Source organism: Colobus angolensis, unplaced genomic scaffold, assembly GCF_000951035.1.
Source record: "Colobus angolensis palliatus isolate OR3802 unplaced genomic scaffold, Cang.pa_1.0 Scaffold302, whole genome shotgun sequence".
Lineage (NCBI taxonomy): Eukaryota > Metazoa > Chordata > Mammalia > Primates > Cercopithecidae > Colobus > Colobus angolensis.
Window position 1 is genome coordinate 1,563,844 of NW_012116289.1, and position 19,273 is coordinate 1,583,116.

At 36.1% G+C, this 19,273-nt stretch overlaps 1 protein-coding gene across 1 annotated transcript; it reads left to right on the plus strand.

Moving 5' to 3' along the window:
• Positions 1-1,890: 1,890 nt before the first annotated feature.
• LOC105517574 (60S ribosomal protein L31) lies at positions 1,891-2,336 on the plus strand. The gene has a single exon (XM_011950136.1). It carries the CDS (start codon positions 1,919-1,921, stop codon positions 2,294-2,296), a length of 378 nt encoding a protein of 125 aa, XP_011805526.1. The 5' UTR covers positions 1,891-1,918; the 3' UTR covers positions 2,297-2,336.
• Positions 2,337-19,273: the final 16,937 nt, after the last annotated feature.

Here is a 19,273-nt window from a genome sequence, read left to right on the forward strand (position 1 = left end):
TGTTGTGACTTTTAAAATTTCTTCTGTAGCAATTAGTCTTTTCAGGACAGTTTCTATTTTAAAATAATTTAAAATTTATATTTTGCTAGAAGTGTATCTCTTTTATGTAGGTTTTCAAATTTATTGCATAAATTAAGTTTCTTATTTTTTCATATTTTAAAATATTTTTCTATTGTCTTTTGTTTTAGATTTTTAAATTTTGTACTTTAAATTTCTTATATTTTGTATTTTATGTTTCTTATATTTTACATGTTTATATTTTAATTTATCTTTTTTTCACAACTAGCTCTAGGATTTATGTGTTCTACCTTGTTATGTTTTCTAATGTATTATTTCTTTCTATACTTAATTAAATTCAGTACTTAAGCTTTCTATATATTTTAATATTTGACTTCTTACTTCTGGCTAAATTCACATATTTTCATTATTTCTTACTTATTGATATAAGTATTTAGTACCACACACTTTTTTCTCTGACAATTGTTTTAGGTGTATCCATAACTTTTAAGCTGGTTGTTTAATTAGCACTTTTAAAACGTTCTGAGTTTATAATTGAGTTTTATGTTAACACAAAGTCCTTTAAGAGAAACTTTAAATTTCCAGATGTTACAATTCTTGTTTTTACTTTTTATATTTTCATACTTAATTTCTAATTTTATTAAATTGTAATTAGTACCTGTACATTTCTACTTAGGGATGAAATTGATGTTTTATCTGTAGTCTAATGTACAGTCAACTTTTGCAACTATTTCACGGACTCTGTCTTCTAGCTCAGGATTCAACATTCAATAGAAGTATTTATTAACTTTATATATGAGATAGAAGTAATTTATTACTTAACTAATATAGTCTTGTTTATCTTTATACAGTTTTAACCCGCTTGAACTATTGTGGACTGAGAGCAGTGAATTGAAATTTCTGTCTGATGCTATGTTTCTGCCCATTGCTCCTCGTATTCCTATATATTTTGCTTTATGAAGGTTGATGCATTGTTCTTTGGTACATGGATATTTGTAAATGATAGATTTTATTACTGATTATAACTTTTACCATTATAAGGTGCCCTTCTTTTCCTCGTTTAATTATTCTGGTTTGAATTCAGGCCTATGATATGTTAAGATCTGGAATTATTTTTCCTCTGCATTTGCCTCTCATGTCTTTGCCTGTTCATTCAATTTTTTTCCTTTCATAGTCATGTCATTAGGTGTTCTTTTTATGTCTGGCACAACTTCAGGTGTTGCTGTGTGATTCAGTCTGAGCATCTTATTTTCATACATGCCTTATTTCACTTTTTTCTTTTTGCTTTTACTATTTATTTCATTGTTTTATCTTTCAGTAAGTGGACTTCTTTGTCATATGTGTGTTTCTTTCTGATTATTTGGGATGTCTTTGTTTTTCTAGTAGCTGTATTTATAATTTTATATCATTACTTAATTTTCTATTGATATAGATAGCATCTACTCCTTCTCTACTAAATAAGCAATGACAGAATTAGTATACATATGCTTTTACTTCCATTCTTAAAATAAAAGGAATGAGTTGGAAACATCCTGATTAAAAATTTTTGAGGGGAAAATTTAAGATCTGTTTTTCAGTCAAATAAATCTAAAGTTCAATGTTTTCAAAGGAAAGTACAAGTACAAGGTTTAAAATGAACAGGGTGGGATCTTTTCTCAGCACACTCCTTTGAGAACATGAAGGCTAGTTGGGATCTTCAAGTCCAGATTGTCCATCTTGTGTTTCAGTTACATCAGTATGCCTGGGCTGGAAAATTTAATTTAACTTGATCATAAGGTGGCTTTTAATGGGTTTTGAATTAATGGCTTTCTATAATTGGCAAAGATGAGAAGACCTTGTGACAGAAGAATGTTAAGAAATAAAGACTGGCGCTCTTCCTTTCCAACTTGGACCCGGCAGAATGGCTCCCGCAAAGAAGGGTGGCGAGAAGAAAAAGGGCCGTTCTGCCATCAACGAGGTGGTGACCCGAGAATACACCATCAACATTCACAAGCGCATCCATGGAGTGGGCTTCAAGAAGCGTGCCCCTCGGGCACTCAAAGAGATTCGGAAATTTGCCATGAAGGAGATGGGAACTCCAGATGTGCGCATCGATACCAGGCTCAACAAAGCTGTCTGGGCCAAAGGAATAAGGAATGTCCCATACCGAATCCGTGTGCGGCTGTCCAGAAAACGTAATGAGGATGAAGATTCACCAAATAAGCTCTATACTTTGGTTACCTATGTACCTGTTACCACTTTCAAAAATCTACAGACAGTCAATGTGGATGAGAACTAATCGCTGATCGTCAAATACATCAAATAAAGTTACAAAATTGAAAAAAAAAAAAAGAAATAAAGACTAAACTAGATGGAAGATTTCCACTGGCATCTTTCTTTCCCCATTTCTCCAGTGAACTTGTGGTGACCTCTGAGAAGTTTATTTGGATATTGTTGAGTGAAAAAAGAAATCATAAAACAGAATATATAAGTAAACCTACATATAAATAATATGTGTAATATTGAATGTACCATAATAACCAACAGTTATTGAGCACTTTCCATGTATTGTCTTTATTAATCTGCAAAACAATCTTATTAGTAAGGTCCTATCAGCATTATTATAGATGAGAGAAATTAAGCTTAGAGGACTTCAGTAGCTTTCCCAACATTATTTATCCATTAAATAGTGAAACCAAAATTCACACTCAGGCTGCCTAACAACAAAGGGAAATTAAAAGAAAAATAGAAAGGATGGTATGTATACAAATGCGGAGTTTTCTAAACTTTCCATTTTATAATTCTCTTTTTGATTTCTTACGATGTGTAACATTATAATTATAAAATGAAACAAAATAGTCATTTGAGACACTTGCAAAAGCATTGTTTTTCTTACCAAATGTATGTTTACTTAACAATTATTTTTACTTTTGCTCTCTGCCCAAAACTTCACTCCCTCACTTAATAAAATAAATGTTAGGAACACACTCATAGTGTTTTTCGTTTGAGAACTCAGCTTTCCAGGTAGAACTGTCCATTGTTTCAGGTCTGACTGCTTTTCTCTTTGACAGAGATTTGAATAAAACATTGGGAATTCTCCCAGAATGGCTTTTACTGGTGAACACATGCCAGCTGTGCTTTCAGTCACAAAGTTGCCTTGGGGCTGCTTGCATTCCCAGCTGAGCAGAAGTCCCTCTGCCCACTCCCTAAGCTCGTAATGATGGTGTTTTACAGGAAGCAGGCTAAATTTAACATTTCTCCAAAATATTTCTATTAAGGTTTATTTCTAGCTCAGTATACACATTTTATGGCTATTTCTTTGACTATCATGGGTAGTATGGTTTAAAAGAAGATATTCCCTTTCTATGTATGAATCTGCCTTTTTTATTACTTCCTTTATGGAAGATTTGTAGTCATTGTATCCTTAAAAGTGTGTCTTCAAATTCTCCTAGCTGCCCTTCTGTGTATATTTTCCCTCTCTAAAGAAGTGAGCCTGAGGTAAGGATACAGTTGTTAGGCCTCTAAGTATATCAATTTGATTGTTCCATAGAAAAGAGCACAGGGCACATAGAGGATGTGTTTGCCTAGATCTAAAAAGATGCATGTCAGTTACAGCTCTTGATGAACATATGACAAGTGACTGTCCTGCCATTGTAATTAAACACTGATAACACAGTCAGCCACAGATATATATGAGGATGTGTGCTTCTCTTAGGTTAGGAGGGAAATGATTTTGACACCACAGTGGGAATACTAATTTGCACACTACTGGTGAGTGATACTCTTCCGTTGTCCACATTTATCCTAAATCTTTGAGAAAACGGTTAACAATCTCCAAATATAATTGTGTATTAGACTCCTTCTCCTTTAGTTTTATATTATGTATCATGAAGCTCTGTAATTAGGTACATGAACATTCATAGTTTTTATTTCTTCTTGAATGATGAACTTTTTAATCATTATGAAATCCCCTCTTTATCTCAAGGAACACACATCTTGAATTGTATCTTTACAATATTAACATAACATCTCCAATTTACTTTTTAGGGTTTGTATGACGTATTAGTATTTTATTTAATTCTTTTAGTTTTAACCTATCTCTCTTTTGTATTCAATCTGGAAATCTTTGCCTTTTAATTAATTATTTACTCTATTTACATATTGTGGAATTTTTAAATAAGATTGGGTTTAACTCTATCATTGTGCTGCTTGCTTTTTATTTAAATCTTATTTTTTATTTTTTTCTATTACTTTATATTCTCTGCTGTTAAGAAATTAACTGAATATTTCTTATATTTCATTTTTTTCTCCTTCATGGATTTTTGGCTATTTACTTTAATTTATGTTTTGTTTTTTAGTGGTTGCTCTAGAAGTTACAATAAGCATCTTCAACTTACCACAACGTTTTAACAACACTACTTCATGTATAATTTAGGAAATTGGACAACATTATATTTTCACTTTCTTCCTTTGATTTTTATAGTTGTCAAACATCTTACACCTATGTATGCAATAAACCTCCAACTGCATTGCTATACATTTTGCTTTAAATAAACAATTGTCTTTTAGAAAATATTTTAAAGAGAAAAAAGCCTCTACTATATTTTAATGAGAAAATATCTCTCTACTTATTTTTCATTTCCAGTGCTTTTGATTTTTTTTTAAATGTAGATCTCAGTTTTCATGTTATGGCATTTTCTTTCACCCTCAGAATCTCCTTTAGAACTTATTTTAGCACAGGTCTGATGGTGATGAATGATTTTATATTTTGTTTATCTAAAATGTATTTATTTCTCCTGTACTTTTTGAAAGATATTTTTCTCGATACAGAATTCTAAGTAGACAATTTTTTTCTTCTCTTGTACTTTTTGAAAGATATTTTTCTGGATACAGAGTTCTAAGTAGAAATTTTTTTCTTCTTCTCTTTCATTACTTTGAAGTTGTCATTCCATTATCTACTGGCTTACAATGTTTGTAATAAAAACTCAGTAGTAATTCTTAGCATCATATCCCTGTCTGTAGTATATATTTTCCTCTAGTTATTTTTAAGTTATTATTTTCTCTTTATTTTAAGAATCTGTTATCTTTTATTTTAAACAAGTTGACTATCATGTGGCTAGGTGGGGAATGAGAGAAAGAAAAAGACAAACAGAGAGATAAATAACTGTTTGTGATTGTGTGTGTGTGTCCTATTTGTCATATATTGGAATGTTGGGTATATAAGATGATATTTACCATCACATTTTGAAAAATTGAAGCTATTATCTCTTCAAATATTTTTCTGCCTCTTTCTCTTTCTCCTTTTCTTCAGAAACTCCCATTTCACATAGGTTAGACCACTTGATATTTTCCTCCAATAATTTAGGCTCTGTTTTAGTTTTAGTTTTTATTTTCTTACGGCTTTTTTTCCTGTACTTTGATTTGGATGATGAGGCTTTCCTTTTTCTTTTTTTTCTGGTAAATCCAATTTTTTCTTTTTATTTACTTATTATTTTTACTTTAAGTTCCAGGATACATGCACAGAATGTGCAGGGTTGTTACACGGGTGTACATGGTTTCCTGCACCTATCAACCCGTCACCTAGGTTTTAAGCCCCATAGCCATTAGCTGTTTGTCCTGATGCTCTCCCTTTCCTCCACCTACCCTGCCCTCCAATAGGCCCTGGTGTGTGTTGTTCCCCTCCCTGTGTCCATGTGTTCCTGTGTGTTCAACTCTCACTTATAATTGAGAGCATGTAGTGTTTGGTTTTCTGTTCCCGTGTTAGTTTGCTGAGAATGATGGCTTCCAGTTTCATTCATGTCCCTGCAAAGGACATGGTCTCACTCCTTTTTGTGGCTGGATAGTATTGTGTATATGTACCACATTTTCTTTAGCCAGTCTATCATTGATGGGCATTTGGATTGGTCCCATGTCTTTGCTACTGTGAATAGTGCTGCAATAAACATACATGTGCATGTAACTTTATAATAGAATGATTTATATTCCTTTGGGTATATACCCGGTAATGGGATTGCTGAGTCAAATGTTATTTCTGATTCTAGATCTTTGGGGAATCACCACACTGTCTTCCACAATGGTTTAAAGAATTTACATTCCCACAAACAAAAGCATTGTTATTTCTCCAGAGCCTCGCCAGCATCTGTTGTTTCTTGACTTTTTCATAATCGCTATTCTGACTGGCATGAAGTGGTGTCTCATTATGGTTTTGATTTGCATTTCTCTAATGATCAGTGATGCTGAACTTTTTCATATGTTTGTTGGCTGCATAAATGTCTTCTTTTGAGAAGTGTCTGTTCATATCCTTCACCCATTTTTTGATGGGGTTGTTTGATTTTTCCTTGTAAAGTTAAGTTCCTTGTAAATTCTGGATATTAGACTGTTGTCAAATGGGTAGATGGCAGAATTTTTCTACCATTCTGTAGGTTGCCTGTTCTCTCCAATGATAGTTTCTTTTGCTGTGCAGAAGCCCTTTAGTTTGATAAGATCTGCTTTGTCAATTTGAGCTTTTGTTGCAATTGCTTTTGGCAATTTTATCATAAAATCTTTGTCCATGCCTATGTCCTGAATGGTATTGCCGAGGTTCACTTCTAAGGTTTTTATGGTTTAGGGTTTACATGTAAGTCGTTAATCCATCTTGAGTTAATTTTTGTATACAGTATAAGAAAGGGGTACAGTTTCAATTTTGTACATTTGCCTAGTCAGTGTTCCCAGCACCATTTGTTAAATAGGGAATCCTTTATTGCTTGTTTTTCAAAGATTTGTGAAAGATCAGATGATTGTAGGTGTGTGGTGTCTATTCTGTTCCGTCGGTCTCTATTCTATTCCATTGGTCTACACAAACCAATATATAGACCTACTTCTGAGGTCTCTCTTCTGTTCCATTGGTCTATATGTCTGTACCAGCACCAGGCTGTTTTGGTTACTGCAAACTTGTAGTATAGTTTGAAGTCAGGGAGCGTGTTGCCTCCAGCTTTGTTCTTTATCCTTAGGATTGTCTTGACTATGTGGGCTCTTTTTTGGTTCCATATGAATTTTAAAGTATTTCTTCTTCTAATTCTGTGTAGAATGTAATGGTAGTTTGGTGGGAATAGCATTGAATCTATAAATTACTTTGGGCAGTATGGTCATTTTCACAATATTGAGTCTTCCTATCCATAAGGATAGAATGTTTTTACATTTGTTTGTTGTCCTCTATTATTTCCTTGAGTAGTGGTTTGTAGTTCTCCTTGAGGTCCTTCACATCCCTTGTTAGCTTTATTCCTACATATTTTATTGTCTTTGTAGCAATTGTGAATGGGAGTTCATTCATGATTTGGCTCTCTGCTTGTCTATTATTGGTGTATAGGAATGTTTATGATTTTTGCACAATGATTTTGTATCCTGAGACTTTGCTGAACTTGTCTATCAGCTTAAGGAGTTTTTGGGCTGGGGTGATGGGGTTTACTAAATATAGGATCAGGTCATCTGCAAATAGAGACAATTTGACTTCCTCTCTTCCTGTTTGAATATGCTTTCTTTCTTTCTCTTGCCTGATTGTTCTGACCAGAACTTCAAATAATATATTAGATAGGAGTGATGAGAGAGGCATCCTTGTCTTGTGCAGATTTTCAAAGGGAATGCTTCCAGCTTTTGCCAATTCAGTATGATACTGGTTGTGGGTCTGTAATAAATAGCTCTTACTATTTTGAAATATGTTCCATCAATACCTAATTTATTGAGAGTTTTTAACGTGAAGAGATGTTGAATGCTATTGCAGGCCTTTTCCACATCTATTGAGATAATCATGTGACTTTTGTCATTGGTTCTGTTTATGTGATGGATTACATTTCTTGATTCGCTTATTTTGAACCAGTCTTGCATCCCAGGGATGAAACTGACTTGATCGTAGTGGATAAGTTTTTTGATGCGCTGCTGGATTCGGTTGGCCAGTATTTTATTGTGGATTTTCACATCGATGTTCATCAGGCATATTGGCCTGAAGTTTTCTTTTTTTGGTTGTTGTGTCTCTGCCAGGTTTTGGTATCAGCATGATGCTGGCCTCATAAAATGAGTTAGGGAGGAGTCCCTCTTTTTTTGTGATGAGAACATTTAAAATCTACTCTCTTAGCAATTTCTAGGTATACAATCTATTCCTATAACTATAGTCACTATGCTGTACAACAGATCTCCAGAACTTATTTCTCCTGTGTAACCAAAACTGTACCTTTAAACAACAACTCTTTATTCCCCTAACCACCTCCCTTTTTGAAGCCCCTGGTAACCATCATTCTGCCCTCTGCTTCTATTAATTCAATTGCTTTATTTTTCTACAAATAAGTGAGATCAAGCAGTATTTGTCTTTCTGTATCTGGCTTATTTCATTAAGCATAATGCCCACCATTTTCATCTGCTTTGTCACAGATAACAGTATTTCTCGCTTTTCTGACTACTATTTCATTGTGTAGTGTGACTACTATTTCATTGTGTATATGCTACATTTTTAAAAATTTGTTTATCTGGTGATGGACACCCAGGTTGATTCCATGTCTTGGCCATTGTAAATAATGCTACAATAAAGATGAGAGTATAGATATTTATTCAACATACTACTTTCATATCCTTTGGATATATACCCAGAAGTAGGATTGCTAACTCACATGATAGTTCTATTTTTAACTTTTTTGAAACCCCATACTGTTTTCCATAGTGAATGTACAAATTTACATTTTCACCAACAGTGTACAAGGGTTCCCTTTTCACCAAATTCTTGACAATGTTTGCTGCTTTTTTGTCTTTCTTAATAAAAGTCATTCTCACAGGTGTAAAGTGATAATCTCATTGAGATTTTAATTTACATTTCTCTGATTATTAGGATGTTGAACATCTTTTCATATACACTGGATATTGTGAAATTGGATTATAAGAGTGAAATAGGGGTCCAATTTCATCGTTCTGCATGTGAATATTCAGTTTTCACAACACTATTTATTAAAAAGATTGCTCTTTCTTCATTATGTGATCTTAACAACTTGCTGAAGATAAACTGACTGTAAATGTGTGGACTTATTTCTGAGCCCTCTATTCAGTTCCATTGGTCTATATGTTTGCGTTTAGGCCAGTACCACACTGTTTTGATTTCTATGGCTTTGAAGTAGACTTTGAAATCAGACTGTGTTGCCTTTAGCTTTGTTCTTTTTGCTCAAGATTGCTTTGGCTATTTGGAATCCTTTCCAGTTTCATAGAAATTTTAGGATTGCTTTTTATTTCTTTGAAAAATGTTGGAATTTTGAGAGGGATTGCATTGAATTGGTGGATCAATTTGGATATTATGGACATTTTTACAATGTTAATTCTTCCAAGCCATGAACATAAAATAACTTTCCATTTGTGTTACCTCAATTTCTTTCATTAATGTTTTATAGTTTGCAGTGTACAGACAAATCTGTCATCTCCTAGGTTAAATTTATTATTTTTTACTTTGATACTACTGTAAATGAGATTGTGTTCTTGATTTCCATTTTGGATAGTTTGTTGTTAGTATATAGAAATGTCACTAATTTTTGTATGTTGATTTTGTGTCTTGCAACTTTATTAAATCCACTTACTAGTTCTAAAAGTTTTTGAGGAATCTTCGGGGTTTTTAATATATAAAATTTTGTCATCTAAAAATGGAGGCAATTTAATTTCTTCTTTTCCAATGTGGATGCCTTCTATTTATTTCTCTTCCCTAATTTCTCTGTCTAGGACTTCCAGTAATATATTGAAGACAAGTGGTGATAGTAACCATTCTCTCTTGTTCCTAATCTTAGAGGAAAAGCTTTCAACTTTTCACCATTGAGTATGACATTAGTTTTGGGTTTCTCATATATGGCCTTTATTGTGTTGAGAAATATTTCTTTTAAAATAAATTTGTTAAGAGTTTGTATAATGAAGTGGTGTTTAATTTTGTCAAATGCTATTTTTGTATTTTTTGAAATAACCATATGGTTCTTGTCCATTCTGTAACGTGGTGTAGCACCTTGATAAATTTTTGTATATTAAAGCATTTTGAATCTTAGAATAAATCCCACTTGGTAATAGTGTATTATCCTTTCAATACACTGTTGAATTCACTTTCCTAATATTTTGTAGATAATTTTTATATCTATGTTAATTAGGAATTTTTGCCAATAATTTTCTGTTCTTGTAGCTTCCTTGTCTGTTTTTAGTATTGATACGGGAGTGCTGGGAAGGGAAGAGTGTGGCCCCTTTAAATGATATGGAAAGAGGAAGAGAAGTGCTAGGTAGAGGGAGGCTGTGGTCCCTGGCTAGGGCTACACCCCCATGGACCTAGGTGAGGACAGGCACTCCTGCCTTCTCGCCCAAATGTTGCATTTTCCAAGACCTCCCTGGCCCGCCATTCCCCCATTCTGTGCCTGTAAACTCCCAGAGACCCGAGCAGGCAGATACACAAGTGGCTGGACATCATGAAGGACACATCAGTGGAAGAAGACACAAGTGGCTGGTCATTGAGAGCACGCTGGCAGAAGAGCATACCAATGGGCACTGGCAGGCCGGCAGGCTATCAACTGGTGGAATGACACGGAGCCTGAAGGGAGCGGTCAAGGAAGAGTCAGGCCCGTGGCCAAACTCCAAGGGAAAAACATCTCCCATTTGGTTCCTCCATCTGCTGAGAGCTACTTCCACTCTATAAAACCTTGCACTCATTCTCCAAGCCCATGTGTGATCTGATTCTTCTGATGCACCAACGCAAGAAACCCTGGGATACAGAAGGCCCTCCGTAATTGCAGCAAGGTAGGGAGTCTAATTGAGCTGACTAACACAAGCCACCTATAGATGGCAAACTAAAAGGGCATCCTGTAACACATGACCACTGGGGCTTCAGGAGCTATAACATTCACCCCTAGACACTGCCTTGGGGTTGGAACCCCACAGCCTGCCCATCTGTATGTTCTCCCAGAGGTTTGAGCAGTGGGGCACTGAAGAAGCGAGCCACACCCACATCTCACACCCTGCGAGGGGGTTAGGAGGAAATTTTCACGTTTCAGTATCAGGGTAATGCTTGTCTCCTAAAATGAGTTTGGAAGTATTCCTTCCTCTTCGATTTTTTTGGGAGAGTTTGAAAAGTATTGGCATTAATTATTCTTTAAGCATTTGGTAGTCCGGGCACGGTGTCTCATACCTATAATCCCAGCACTTTGGGAGGCTGAAATGAGACCAGGAGTTTGAGACCAGCCTGGGTAACATGGTGAGACCCCATCTCAAAAAATAATAATAATAATAATAACCAGGTCTGGCGGTGTGCACCTGTAGTTCCAGTTTCTTGGTAGGCTGAGGCAGGGGAATCACTTAAGCCTGGGAGGCAGAGGTTGCAGTAAGCTGAGATCATGCCACCGCACTTCAGCCTGTGCAACAGAGCAAGACCTCATGTGAACAAAAAAGAAAAGAAAAAGAAAAAAAATTGGTAGAATTAGTGAAACTATCAGTTCCTGGGCTTTTCTTTGATAAATGACTTTTTATTACTCATTAAATCTTTTTACTTATTATTAGTCAGTTCAGATTATATTTCATCATGATTCAATAATGGTAGATTGTTTATTTCTAGAGATTTGTCCATTTCTTCTAAGTTATCCAATTTTGGGGGGTGTAATTGTTCATAGTCGTTTCTTATGTTTCTTTGCATTCCCGTGGTATCAGTTGTCTCTTTTTCATTTCTTAGTCTAGCTAAATATATGTCCATTTTATCTTTTCAAAAAGCCAACTCTTAACTTTTGTTTTTCTCATCTCTATTTTATGTATTTCTGCTCTGATCTTTATGATTTCCTTCCTTCTACTATTTTGGGCCTTAGTTTCTTTTTTGCTAGTTTCTCCAGGTGTAATATTAGGTTGTTTATTTGAGATCTTTCTTCTTTATTGAGGTAGGCATTTATTACCATCAGCTTCCCTTTTAGAACTGTTTTTGCCCCATTCCATTAGTTTCGGTCCATTGTGTTTCCATTTTCATTTGTCTCAAGATATTTTTAAATTTCTCTTTTTATTATTTGGCCCATTGGTTGTCTAATTTTTATTTGTAACTTTTTTGAATTCCTTCCTGTTACTGATTTCTAGTTTTATACCATTGTAGTCAAAAACTCTACTTGATATGATTTCAATGGTCTTAAATTGGTTAAGACTTCTTTTGTGGTCTAACATAATCTATCCTAGAGAATGTTGATGTGTGCTTGAGAAGAATCTGTATTCTGCTGTTGTTGGGTGGAGTATCTTTTATATGTCTGTGAGGTCCATTTTATCTTAAGCATAGTTCAAATCCACTGTTTCCTTAATGATTTTATGTCTGGATGATCTGTTTATTGTTGAAAGTGCATTTGGATCAGTCTTTAAGCCACTGTTGTTTTTTTTCTTCTGTAATGGCCATTATGTTGATGCAACATCTATGTCAACTTTCTTTTTTTTTCTATTAACATTTTTCTTCTGGTTATGGGATGTCTGTTCCTATCTCTTCATATGTCTAATATATTATTTGGCTTAATTCTAAACATTACTGATACAACATTGTTAAAAGTCTGGATTTTGTGGTCTTTCGTCTTATCAAGAATTATTTTGGGACTGCATTATGCTGTGTCTAGAATAGATTTTACAATAGGGCTTAATTAGCTTTACTCCAAGGAGTAATATTTTTGTTTCTTAACTTATTGCCCAGGTGTTCAGTGCAATGTCACTACTTTGGCTGGTCAAAACTCCAATATTTTCCACCATTATGTGGACTTTGGAATATCTACACATCTCACAGCCCTTCAATACCATCATTCTGTCGTGTCTTGGGGAGTCTCTTATTGCACACAGCTAAGTATTCGACCAAAGATTCAAAAGGATCATTATGTAGTTTTCTGGAGGTTCTCTCTTTATCACCTCTTCCTCAGTATACTACCCTGCAAACATTAGTCAACACAGTGTCCTTGACTCCAATATCTGTTTCCACTGCCCAACAAACTTGCTGCAATCTGAGCACCTTTTCCCATTGTGAGGAAACAGACACTTTCATATATTGTTGGTAAAAGTGTTAATTGCTAAAAATCTCATGGGGAACAATTTTACTATAGTTACTACATTTTAAATTGCAAACATCCTTTGGTCTCCAAATTCCACCAGTGGGAGTGAACCTCAGACATTCAAAATTATTGATATATATACATGCAAGATTACATTTTGCAGCACTGTTTGAAATAACAAATAAATGGAAACAATCCAGATGCTTCTACAATGGGCACTACTCTTAAAGTTATCATCATGCATTACCACACTATTCAACTTTGTAAAAGAAAGATGGCATTCTCTATGTACTAATACGGAAAATGTTTCCAGATTAATTTCATGAAGAAAGTGAAGTGGAATACAATGCATGGAATATGTGTATAAAAAGGAAGGAAAGAATAAGAATCTTTATTGGTAGTAATTTGTATGTAGATAATAAAACTCTAAAATAAAAATTATAGCCATTGGGAATACATGTTAAAATTGGGAAAAATGTGCAGATAAAACACTTTTTCATTATTCACTATTATATGAACTTTAGCAATTGAAATGATGTGAAAATTGCCCCATTCAAAAAATTTAATAAATGCATTAAAAGAAGTATCACAAACAACTAATTAAATCCACAAAGGATATATCTAAGGACTTCCTGGGATCCAAAAGCCCCAATTTGAAAAACTCCTATTGTCCAGGTTTATTTATAGAAATACTTGTACATTGGAAATATTCACACAATAGAAAACTGAAAGTTAACTTTTTTTATTTTATTATACTTTAAGCTCTACAGTACATGTTCACAACGTGCAGGTTTGTTACATGGGTATACATGTGCCATGTTGGTTTGCTGCACCCACCAAATCATCATTTACATTAGGTATTTCCCCTAATGCTATCCCTCCCCCAATCCCCCCATTCACCAACAGGCCCCAGTGTGTGATATTCCCCACCCTGTGTCCATGTGTTCTCATTGTTCAACTCCCACCTATGAGTGAGAACATGCAGTGTTTGGTTTTCTGTTCTCGTGATAGTTTGCTTAGAATGATGGTTTCCAACTTCATCCATGTTCCTGCAAAGGACATGAACTCATCCTTTTTTATGGCTGCATGCTATTCCCTGGTGTATATGTGCCACATTTTCTTAACCCAGTCCATCATTGATGGACATTTGGGTTGGTTCCAAGCCTTTGCTATTGTGAATAGCATCACAATAAACATATGTGTGCATGTGTCTTTATAGTAGCATGATTTATAACCCTTTGGGTATATATCCAGTAATGGGATTGCTGGGTCAAATGGTATTTCTGGTTTTAGATCCATGAGGAATTGCCACATTGTCTTCCAAAATGGTTGAACCAATTTGAACTCCCATCAACAGTGTAAAAGGGTTCCTATTTCTCCACATCCTCTCCAGCATCTGTTGTTTCCTGACTTTTTAATGATCACCATTCTAACTGGTGTGAGATGGTATCTCATTGTGGTTTTGATTTGTATTTCCCTGATGACCAGTGATGATGAACATTTATTCATATGTCTGTTGGCTGTATAAATGTTATCTTTTTAGCAGTGTCTGTTCATATCCTTTGCCCACTTTTTGATGGGGTTGGTTTTTTCTTGTAAATTTGTTTAAGTTCTTTGTAGATTCTGGATATTAGCCCTTTGTCAGATGGGTAGCTTGCAAAAATTTTCTCCCATTCTGTAGGTTGCCTGTTCACTCTGATGATATTTTCTTTTGCTGTGCAGAAGCTCTTTAGTTTAATTAGATCCCATTTGTCAATTTTGGCTTTTGTTGCCATTGCTTTTGGTGTTTTAGTCATGAAGTCTTTGCCCATGCCTGTGTCCTGAAGGGTATTGCCTAGGTTTCCTCCTAGGGCAAAACTGAAAGTTAACGTTCCATCATACTACCAGAGTATCTCCACAGATAATTGCCATCTTTGTGTATGAGTGGTGTGTGCATGTACTCCTACACATTGTGTATATCTAGAAACTTTTATGGGTACTTAACAATATTTGAAATTCCTTTCATAATTTTTGTTCTCCTCTGGATTTATACTTCTAAAATAAATTTTAGTAACTTGTGTTTTCAAAAAATATTAATACTTTAATTTAGATTTTCAAATTTTCTATAGGAATTTATTTGTAATAGCCTCCTACTAGCTTTTAAAACTCTGTGCTCGATGATGTATTTATTCCTTTTTAAAATCCCCAAGACGGTCTGTTACTGTTTTATTTTCTCTTAGCTTAACCATCACTAAGATTTCTAAGTATGTTTGTTGCACAATTTTCTATAATAAACTGCTATATGCATTTACCAAATCTACTCTTCGTTTTTATTTTTAATTTATTAATATTCTTTATACTATTATTTTCTTTCTCTTTTCTTAAATTTAATTGGTAATTAGTTTTAAGTTTCTTGAGTTACAACTGAGTTCATTTATTTTTATATCTAATTTGAATTTTATCATTAAAAGGTATTAATTTTTTTATGACATTTTGTTATATTGCAAAATCATTCATTCAGAAGAGCATCTTTAAATTCTCTGGATGATTAAAATGCTGGTTTAATTGCATTGTGTCAGATGAAACCTGTATACTTTTCCACTTTGAAAAAATTATTAAAGGTTTTTTTTGTGACTCATGGCAAGATTAATAGAATTCATTTTCTACTTATAAAATATTTGATATAAATACACTAAATAAAGCCTTACAATTATAAATTTTATAATACTCTTGTTTAGTATTTCCCATTTGACCTTCCATAACCTGGAAAATGACTTTCAGATTTTTCCATCCTAACTGTTATTTTATCAATTTAATTTTTTAAGAAAATTGAAGATTCCTTGCAATATAAATTATTAGATTAAGTACTTGCTTCCTTAGGAAATTAATCTCAGTGAGAATAAGCAGTCCTTTACCATGGAAGTAAACGGTCAGATGACTCGAATATTGAGAACACTGCTTTCATGATAATCATATTCTATCCTACATATTCCACATTTTGACCATATTTTGTTATAATCCAACTATATATTTACATAAAAATATTTCTATATCCTAATATATTATTACCTTACTTCAAGTAAACACTAAAAATTCCAGCACAAGGAAAATCTTAAAATTGATGGTCCTGAGAATTTATGCATTTGTATAAATGACCAATTTTTCTTACAGAGATTTTAAGAAGAAGGCAGAATTATAAATGGAAATACACTGCAGTTTCAAAGCAAACAAAACAATTTTTTGTATGGACAACAGAGAAAGGACAGATAGGTCATGTCATTCATTCCAGCCACATTACCATTCACAGGGCATTTTCATTGAAAATGACAGTCACTAATACAATCAATTCTACCTTTGTTCATTATGTGAATTTTCTTTGTCAGAAAACTAAACTTTAGTTGAAACAACAGAAAAAGCCAATTCTAGATTCTTTTCAAAATAATCGGGAGGCCGAGGTGGTGGATCACAAGGTCAGGAAATCGAGACCATCCTGGCTAACGCGGTGAAACCCCGTCTTTACTAAAAATACAAAAACATTAGCCAGGTGTGGTGGTGGCCACCTGTAGTCCCAGCTACTTGGCAGGCTGAGGCAGGAGAATGGTGTGAACCAGGGAGGCAGAGCTTGCAGGGAGCTGAGATGGTGCCACTGCACTCCAGCCTGGGTGACAGAGAGAGACTCTGTCTCAAATTAATAATAATAATAATAATAATAATAATCAAGGGAATGGTGAAAATGGATGGCTATTATGTATATGGATGTACTTACAAGCTGTGTAGGCGCTGGCTAACAAAAATGTGTTTTATATGTCTTGCCAGGATTACTGAAACTTTTCAACGCTGGTTTCTGCATTGAAAACAAATAATAAAGCCTGGTAAAAGGCTCCTTCATAGAATTATACAATATTAAATGTAGGAATACTAGAGGTGATCTGAAATGTATCAGTTAGGTTCATTACAGGAAACAGATGGCATGTCTAAAATAGGATACTTCCAGGAGAGTTTTATGGCAAAGCCATGGGAAGCACGTAGGGAAATGATGAGGGATAAATGTAGCACTCTAGACTTAGTAATAGTGAGAGGCAGTTACCACCCTTAAGCCTGAAGGAGTAAGGGGAGGACATGGTTACCTGCCTGGAAAGAGAGAGTCATATAAAGAGTACCAACTGGAGAGGAGTTGTTAACCCAATTGAAGGATATGGCCAGCTCAACAGTAACCCAGAGAAAGAGCTGAGGAAGTAAATATTCAATGTCAATCTTCTCCTTTTCTCCAGTCTACTGCCAGGGCTGCCCATAGGCCAAACTCAATTGGAAATCAGAAAGTCAAGGGACCTATGGATGCTATTTTAACAGATCAACCTCCCAGATAGAGCTAGATACAGAATGGTGAAGGTGTACCTATAAAAGCCAATGAAAATATACAACACATGACCCAGTTGTCTAAATTTTTAGATGAAAACATTGTGTCCCAAGGATGAAGTGACTTGCTCAAGTTCAACTGCAAGCTAGAATCAGAATTAAAAACACATAAATATTCTCAATATATTCCCCATTTCATGGAAATCTGCTCCCTTCCCACTTCCAAAATATCTTGCTTTAGAGGAACAGTCATGATTGGAAGGAATCTATGAGACTCCTGGGTCAAAATAGCAAAGTGAACACCTATAGTTTTTCTCCTTTTGTTCTACTGGTTAATTGCTACATTATAAACCACTTCAAAAAATGGTGGCATTGAGGGATTCCTGCTATGATGGTTGATGGGATGCAACCAGGAGGAACATCTCCTACTGAGGAACTGTGATATCAGGAAGACTGGCACACTCATAGCAGATCTTCAGAGGGAAGGCGTTGAAAGTAGTTGTAGGGAAGACACAAATGCTGGGCTGAAGGGTGAGGAAGTTTGGAGCCCTGTATGGGACTACCGTGCACCAGCACTCCTCTCGACCCCCAGTGACTCCTGCGGATGGCGTGAGTTGAACAGGCAAAGAACAACCTGCCTTTGCTGTAGGACTCTGGAAATCTGGCAAGAGGAGATTCTGTGACCACCATGGACACTTGAGTGGGCAGAGAAAGCTGCTTAGGGAAGCAGTGGGGACAGAACTGCAGCCAGGGTAGAGCACAGAGGGTTTGGAGAGGAAGCATCTGTAGTGGAGCATGATCAGGGATGCCCATTTCCCTAGGCTCGACTTGCTCCAATAAGAGACTTTAGGCTTAGGGGAGCTGTCAGACCTGAATTCTGCAAGGCAAGGCAGTCTTGCACATGAGAAAGAGCCTGTAAGGCCTGAGCACCTCTGAGTCTGCTGGCCTCTCCCAGGGACCAAGTCTGGCTGCACCTTCTTGCAGTGCAGCCCCAAGTTACCTCCTGGGGTCTGCATCATAGCTCTTGCACTGGCATACTGTGCCTGACTGGCAGAGGGCTCCAGCAGAGAGGCTCCAGGAGAGCACTGCCCCACTGCTCGTGGACATGTACCAGTCTGCCTGTGCCCTCCCCATATTGCAGCCTCCACCATGCTGTCTTGCCTGCAGATACTCACCCATGGCCAACCCACATCACTTTGCCAGCATGTGTGTATACAGTCAAGCCAAGCCTTCCCTTCCCTGCTAGAATGCATGCGCGTGTGCACCCGCCAAGCCACTGCTGCTGATGTGAGTGCATCATGGCTTCCCCCTTCCCCTGCTGCATCACCACTGTCATGAAAGTACTGGCAGGCACAGAGCTCGCCAGCCCCATCCCTCCAGCATCCCACCCCTGCACCAGGGTCACCAGCATGAAACTAGGCATGGAAAATAGCAGATCCACCCCCAGCCTTGAGCAGCCACTGCCACCAACATGAACATAAACAGAGGGTGCACACAGTCCTGTGCTCACCAGCACCCTACCCCCATGCTAACACCACCACCTATGAGAATGTCCACACAGTCTGGTGGGGACCCTCAACCCCTGATCAATACTGCCACCACTGCTTCTGTGAAAGCCCACAAGGAGACTGGCACTCCAGCACCTGTAGCACCCTGTTGCAGCTGACCAGTTTGTATGCCGTGCACTGCCACTGCTCCTGCTGCCGGCATATGGAAACAAGGATAGAACCCATTACCACCACCCTATGAAGCATTTGGTTGGCACCACTCATTGGAGTGTTGTGACCAGGGGTCCGGGAGCACCTTGGCCCCTCCAGCACTACAAGTTCCTAAACTTGAGGAGCCAGAGATCAAAGCCAGGCCAGATATCAGTCCCTGAGAGTTAGAGCACACAGTCCAGGAGTCCTGAGATG